We start from the raw sequence: 7,199 nt of genomic DNA, 5'->3' as shown, positions 1-7,199 counted from the left end.
AACACGTTCTCAGTAGTAGATCTCTTGGTATATCGGGTTCTCTGTGTGTGTGTGTGTGTCTGTGTCTCTCTCCAAGTACATTTTCATAGAATCATGTTTCAAACAAAGGCAATTTTGTTTAGACTTCCTTGCAAGAATGACTTTCCTGTTCCTGCCTTTACTGGAAAATGAGGGGTTTTCCACTTCACTGGCATGCTGATGTATTTCCTTTCCATAATTTCCATGCAGGTTACTTCCATGATTCCTGCTAATTGTAGTTACAGGTGCCAGGAATTATTTAACTCACCAAGACGATGTTCAAAAGAAGGTATTCTATTTTATTTTCTCTCTCTCTCTTTCTCTCTGCCTTTGCTTTCTCTCTTAACTCATTGTATTGCAAAGGAGAAATTCATGGGAGCAAGTCCTTTCCTCCACACTCTGGGACTGCAAAAAGGATCAGATAAAAAAATGTTAGAGCACTCGGTTCCCTTGCCTCTCACAACTGCAACCCAGATAGACTCTTTATGCCATGCTACCTCTGAGAATGCACAGAGACCAGGTCAAGTAAAGGTCACAGAGTTGGGTTGCAGAAGCATTTGGCACCTTATCAATCATTTGCACAACAGCCACCAGTGAAGACAAGCCTACAAGTCTATGTGCTTGCAGGGAGCAGGTTTGCATGCAAATTCTCCTGTCCACACATGCAATGTCAGCATGTGGTTGAAACAAGAGGGCATCTCCTTTCATGTCTTTGGGTTTTGGTTCTGTGCCCTAGACATGGTGATTCCCAACCTGCCAAAAATGTGCATCGTGCACTGGCATAGACTTTTCATGACCTTCTTCAATTATGCTACATTCCAAGAGGCAGGTGAAAAGGCATGTCACACAAAACTCCTTATTTTGCAGGTAGACAACTAATCAGAAATAGGTTTGTGCACGCGGGTGGGGGAAGTGACGCTATTGTTTTTAGAAGTCTATGATATGGCTAATTTGGGGGTGCTGGTTAGGGGATGGGGCTTGTGGATTTTATTACTTTATCCAAGTATCTCCTTTAGCAGAGGTGCTTTACGTATTTGCAAAGCAGATGGGGACACCTGTGGGGTTTAGACCTTGGCTTTAGGACACAGCCCCTATTATAATCTCTCTCTCTTTTGACAGCAGGTGAGCTACTGTTTGCCAAGTTATTTTAGAAGCCGTTTTCGTTAGAATTTTCCCTGGCTCTGTCCTTTTATGTTTTTAGTCGGACACTCCCTCACTGTATGCTTTGGGGTGGCTTTATCCAGCATTTATCCTGCAGACAGTTTTAATCACACTTTTGTTGGCCCCTGGGGAATGTTTTCCATGAAAGGTGAAGGTAAGAAATGTTCTATATCCATAGCCCAGGCTGTTCGTTTCTGCTTCTGTGTAATTCGAGAACTGGTGAGCAACCCACTAGTCCTTGGTGAGAAAACAACAGGTAGGAAGGGCTTGTGTGTGTTGCTATCTAACTCCTACAGCTAAGAGAAGGGCCCTGACTAGAAAGCCTGAGAGAGAGAAGTTCTCCAGCTTCTCCAACGGGGCTCCTTGGAGCGGGAGGGTCATCCTGAGGACACCTGAGAGCGACCCGTCGGACTCCGAAGCCCCGACCGCCCTGCGCGCCAAGCGACCCGCCTCTCCCCGCCTCTCCTCTCCCGCCTCCTCCTCCTCCTCTTCTCCCCGAGGTGGAGAAACAGAGAGACGTCAGGCCGGACCGGAGATTAGCAGTCGCTTTAAGTGGATTAGAAAGCAGCCGAGTTTGGGAGAAGCGAGCGGAGAGTGAGCGGAGCAGGCGCCGCTTCCCCCTCCTCAGGCTTCAGCCGCTCTCGCTCGCTCGCTCGCTTTCTCTCTCGTACTGAGGCGCCCCGCCATGCCCCAGACAGTGGCTCTGAGCGGCCCTTCGCCGTGGGGCTTCCGGCTGGTCGGGGGCAAGGACTTCAGCACCCCGCTGACCATTTCCAGGGTAAGTCTCCCGAGGGAGAAGCCGCGTCCCTTTCGTTTCTTCGGGGGGGGGGGGGCTGGCTGGCTGCTGGCTGCTGCCTTGAGAAGCGCCTCAGGCACCGGCCGGCGCGAGGCTGTCACCATGCCCTGACCCGCGTTGGGCTCGGCTGGGCTGCCTTCTGAGGGGCCGACGACCTGCGCGCCGCGAGGCGAGGAACTCGGTCAGTTTGGGCAGCGCGTGAGGCGAGGGAAACCAGCAAGCCATTTGCGCCATTTCCAACAGGGGCTCTCAACCGACGGGGGGGGGGGGAGACGACGCCGGTGCCCCGGTCTTCTTGCCTCCCGGGCGCCGCAGCCTCTGAGGCAACTGGGTCGCGGCGGGGAGCAGCAGCAGCAGCAGCAACAAAGGCGCCATTCCAGGGACGCCAAGCGCTCCGTGGAGCATCGCTCCCCGCCGAGGCACTTGTTGCGCGCCTCGAGTTCCGCTCGTCGCTGCTGGATGCGGGAGGGTGGCATGGCTTGTGGAAACTTAAGACGACGGAGGAGGCAGGATCAAGACCCGCCTTCAGGGGTGCTGAGGCCGGAGGCTGGTTTTGCCCAGCTGCTTTGGTTTCAAAACTCAGGAGTTTCCTCTCCAGTGCTGTAAGTGGAGAAGAGAGCTATTATTTGGTATCGGAGTGTGTGCAAAGCAAAGCTGGGTAGCGACTTAGATTTAAAGGAGAAGGAGAACCTGGAACCGTGAGTCTTTAAAAACAAGAGCGGGCTGCTGAGCGGACCAGAAAAAGATGTTCCCCTTTAACAGCGATGGGTTGCTGCTTCTAACTAGCGGGCTGGGTCGCCTGAGATCTGTTCCAGGGAAGCAAGTGAAAGAGTTTGCAGCAAGTGGTCTGACTGGGTGTTGTGTTTGGCCCACCAATGAATGCAGCGCGTCAGCGCGGAGCAGGGAACCTCCAGCCTTTGAAGCGATTGGGTTTATCTGCTGTTTATCTCGTTTCTGCTTGGGTCTCAGCATTTTCGAGCGCTGGGTAGGCAAGGCAATCCTTGGACCAATCATTTATCAGGAATGGCTCTCCTGAAATTATACCTGGGGTGCATGACTTTAATATCTGGTTTAGACAAGCTGATTCCATTCATGTTGACTGGGAAGTAAGTTTTCCTGACAGTCGTGGGTCTTAGCTATGAAGTTAACTTGTTTTGGGTTGGGCTGTTCACCTCAGCTTACAGTCCTAAGCATACAACAGGGCAGCGTCCTAAAATGTCTGAGAAACAAGCTTAGGATAATTCTGGACTCATATGTATAATAACCATTACTAACTATTAACCACCCAAAGAATATGATTGAAGGGTGGCTTGAAATGCCAATAAAGTGCCTACTGATCAGAATGTTTGATTTCTAGAAGTGTTTCAGAAAAACGCAGGTCTGACATTGTATAATGTAAAAACGGGTACGGATAGTTATTTCACCATTTAATTTTATTTATCCCAAGGCAGCATTACACTTCAGCCAGTTTGGCCACTGTGAAAACATCCACATCTGGGTACTGTAGATAGCATGGCCCTATTCCTACTATGTTCCATTCTGGCACAGCTACTCCTGAGCTATCAATGTAATACTTACCTTTAGGATTGTGGCGTTATATATTGGAGATTCTGTCCTGAAGTAATCTGGTTCTTTTGCTCCATAGAAGATCTCTGGATTTCCTTGTGAAATTGGCATTTATTTTATTTTTTTGCTTTGTTGTAAAGAAAAATGTCCTCTGTTTGGCCCACAGTTTGGTAAATCACAAATCCCTCCCCCAGATATGGATATATGTACACTTCTTGAGCTTCATTAAGCAAGTGAATGTACCACAGGGAAACAGTGGTTTTAAGAAATGAGGAAACTGTTTCCAACAGGAGCCCAGTAACTGGCAAGGTGTCCTACTCTCTTGGAATTTTTGAAGTGCTTACTTCAAAACATGCCTCTAACAGAAACCATATATTTAGATACTAGAAAGCATCTGATTCTTTCCCTCTCCCCTGTCCCCCACACAATGACTGCAATCCTATACACACTTTCTTGGAAGTAAACCCCTTTAAACAGAGTTAAATACATTTCTGAGTAAACATTGCATAGGCTCTGGATGCAAATGTCAATTCAAAATGCTGTAAATATTTTCAGTGGTTCAAATTTGAAATACATAAATAGAGACCCATGCAGATTTGTGGATGTAGTTTTCTCTTTTGCTCTTACATTTGTCCTTTTCACATATACACCACTCACAAACCAAATGCCCTGCTTGCATGTTTTCTTATAGCCATCTGGTTGGCCTCTGTGACACTTGGATGCTGGACTGGGTGGGCCTGATCCATCAGGCTCTACTTATGTTCCTACATAAAAATGCAAAGAGTACCCCCCCCCTTCAACCAGCATCCTTCAGGCACTCCTCCCACCCACTCCAGCTAATTAATTCCCTGTTTGACTCTTTCTGCAAACCATTCCTGGTGCCTACTATAATGGTATTTTAAAAGCAGTGAATATGTATTTGTTGTCAGTTTTCAAGGGAAAAATGTAACAGGGCTTGCTGGGAGAAGAAAGAAAAGGTACAGCCAGGCTAAGCAATACCTGCCAGACTGAGTTTTCCACAGATATTAAGGAAGCTAAAAAGTAAGATATGAATTGCTAGATCAGACCAGGGTTCATATAAATCTGTGATATGAAAATTTGCAAGCTGATGGGGGATATCTATCATTTCTGCCCAGGATCCAGCATTCCGTATTTCTAAATATGAAGTTTCTATTGAGCTACTGTAGTTGCCAGCCACTGACCAACTTTTGCCCCCTGAACTGAACTGTTGTGATGTTACAGAAGTATGGAGGTCATAGGTGCTAGAAATATTCCTTAGTTTTATTGTTGAGGCCACATGTGAGTCCAGCATCCTAGTGTCACAGAGGCCAACCAGATGTTCCTAGGCATATTGGCCTGAAGATGAGATGAAAGAGGAACAGAATATGAATGAAATTTCTGTGAGCTGAAAATTTCAGGTCGGAGGAGACTGAAGCTGGCTCTCAGCCAGATCTAATGAGAAGAAAAGCTCAAGGGAGGCCTTCAAAGCAAGAAGCTTTTAGACACCTGAACTTATCTCAAAGGTGATTTCACTGTGCTGGAGGATAGAAATTCATGTGATAAGACCAGCAGCAGGTGATGTCAACAGAGCTGGGGCTAATGAGAACAAAAGGGCAGCTTGGAGCACTTTGAAATGGAATGAGCCATAGAATACTATAGTACCTCTGGATGCAAATGGGATCTGTTCCGGAGCCCCATTCGCATCCAGAGCGGAACGCAACCTGCCTCTGCAGGTCGCAATTCACCGCTTCTGCACATGCGCGTGACATCATTTTGAGCGTCTGTGCATGCGCGAGCAGCAAAACCTGGAAGTAATGCGTTCCATTACTTCTGGGTCTCTGCGGAGCATAACCTGAAAACGCTCAACCTGAAGCAACTTTAACCTGAAGTATGACTGTAATAGAATTGTAGAGATGGAAGATATCATGAGAGTCATCTAGTCCAACCCCAGCAATATCAGAATCTTTTGTCCAACATGGAGCTCAAACCCATGACCCAGAGATAAAGAGTCTCCTGCTCTACTGACCGAGCTATCCATCATGAGCCATCTTGCCAGTCAGTGATCAACAGGACCTGCCAGTCCTGTTAATCAGATCAAAGCTTGTTCAGATTCTGTTAAGCATGGAGGGATGCTCCCTTACTATTTAGGAGGGTGCCAAATGGTTGGGTAGTTGTAAAGATTTTTCTTGTAGGCCTACTGCAAGCTATGCAAGGAACCTGGGCAGACTTTACATTGTGGTGGCTATAGTCATGGCTGGAGTCATGCCATCTTTTTCAAATCCTAGCACACTTTTTTTCCCCCTAAGGAGAAAAACAACAGTGCTTTGGAATACAAAACAAATCATCTGTTTAAAATAACCGAGCTTTATATTTTAAAGTCTCTTCCCCACCTCAGCTTGAGAAAGGGAATCAGTACAATAATCTCATGTGATAAGAAAACAATTGAGGTACTATTTCTTATTCACCTGGAAACACAAAGCACATGACATGTGACCACCTGGCCAGCAGCTTTCCAGTGTCGCACTAGATTCCGCCTGCAGCAACACTTTTGAAATCTTGTTTTCATAAACTGAGTTTCAGGGAGAGGAGACAGTGCAGAATTTGGCACGTTGTGTGGTACAGGCTTGTTAATACAAAGTTAACCTTGCTATGATTTAACCCAATGGTTAGTAATTAAAGAGTAGGGCTGCATTTTGTCTTTCAGAGAGGCCTTTTGAAGCAACTTCATCTGAGATTATGACCATTTTAGTAGTTAATAAAAATCAACTTTGAATCCTCCTCCCCCAACAACAAAATGTTTACTCTGCTCAAGCTAAGCTATTCAACACATCCCAAGCTCTTTTCCTAATATAGAACATCAGCTACTGTCCCAGAGACATAGGGAACATTTAATCTCAAATTGAAATATAAAGTAATCCTACAATAAGTTGTTACCCATTTCTTCTTCAGGCTGCCTTGAAAAATGGATATGTAAAAGTCTTATGTATATTACAAAGCAGCGAGGATTTTTTTTTTAGTATTAAAACAGTATTTTATCACAAAAATACAGAACTTGGTAAATGAGTTAGCAAACATAGTACTTAGACATACTATTTAGACCATTCTATTTTGAGTATTTGTTGTGTCAAAAATACTGACCTCCTTTGTCTTTTCATTGCAAAGGTTTGTGAACTTTGAATCTTGGGAGTGTCTTAAAGGACTGAACATTTCTCTTTGAAGCCAAATAGATAACTTGCCTTTTTCATAACACTTTTGTAGCCATTTTGTGTTTGGGATAGGTATACATAATGGCTCATAAAGCTGTCACATACATTGCAAGGAGAAACAGCTGCTAAAAGGTGTTTCCCCCCATGCAGCCTGCAAAATTCATTCCCTTTAGCTGCATTCAGTCTGGAAGAAGTCGCTGCAGTAAATGGGAATCACATCCAGCAATCCTAAAACAAAATGTCAAAGACAGGCAAATGAATAACTTTTCAAAACTATTCTATTTGTAATTGTTACAGTCAATTTGAATATATTTGGCTGCAAAACTCTATATATTCTTCTTAATTTAGATAGGTTTTGCACAAATCCCATTATTTTAATGGGGGGATTTAAATAACACAGACCTTGAGTAATAGCAGGCAAGGAACATGTGACAAGGTACTGATGAGGAGTG

At 45.3% G+C, this 7,199-nt stretch overlaps 1 protein-coding gene across 1 annotated transcript in view; it reads left to right on the top strand.

Moving 5' to 3' along the window:
* Positions 1–1,658: 1,658 nt before the first annotated feature.
* Positions 1,659–7,199, top strand: part of PDLIM4 (PDZ and LIM domain 4) — a 74,576-nt gene continuing 69,035 nt past the window's right edge. The window contains exon 1 of the mRNA XM_081851093.1: positions 1,659–1,957. Coding sequence (XP_081707219.1) covers positions 1,865–1,957 — 93 coding nt within the window. The 5' untranslated portion in view covers positions 1,659–1,864. The remainder of the gene's footprint in view (positions 1,958–7,199) is intronic.

Source organism: Podarcis erhardii (assembly GCF_964252035.2).
Source record: "Podarcis erhardii genome assembly, chromosome: 2".
In the NCBI taxonomy this organism is placed as follows: domain Eukaryota; kingdom Metazoa; phylum Chordata; class Lepidosauria; order Squamata; family Lacertidae; genus Podarcis; species Podarcis erhardii.
The sequence above is the reverse complement of the archived record's forward strand: the minus strand, read 5'-3'. Positions and strand labels throughout refer to the sequence as shown.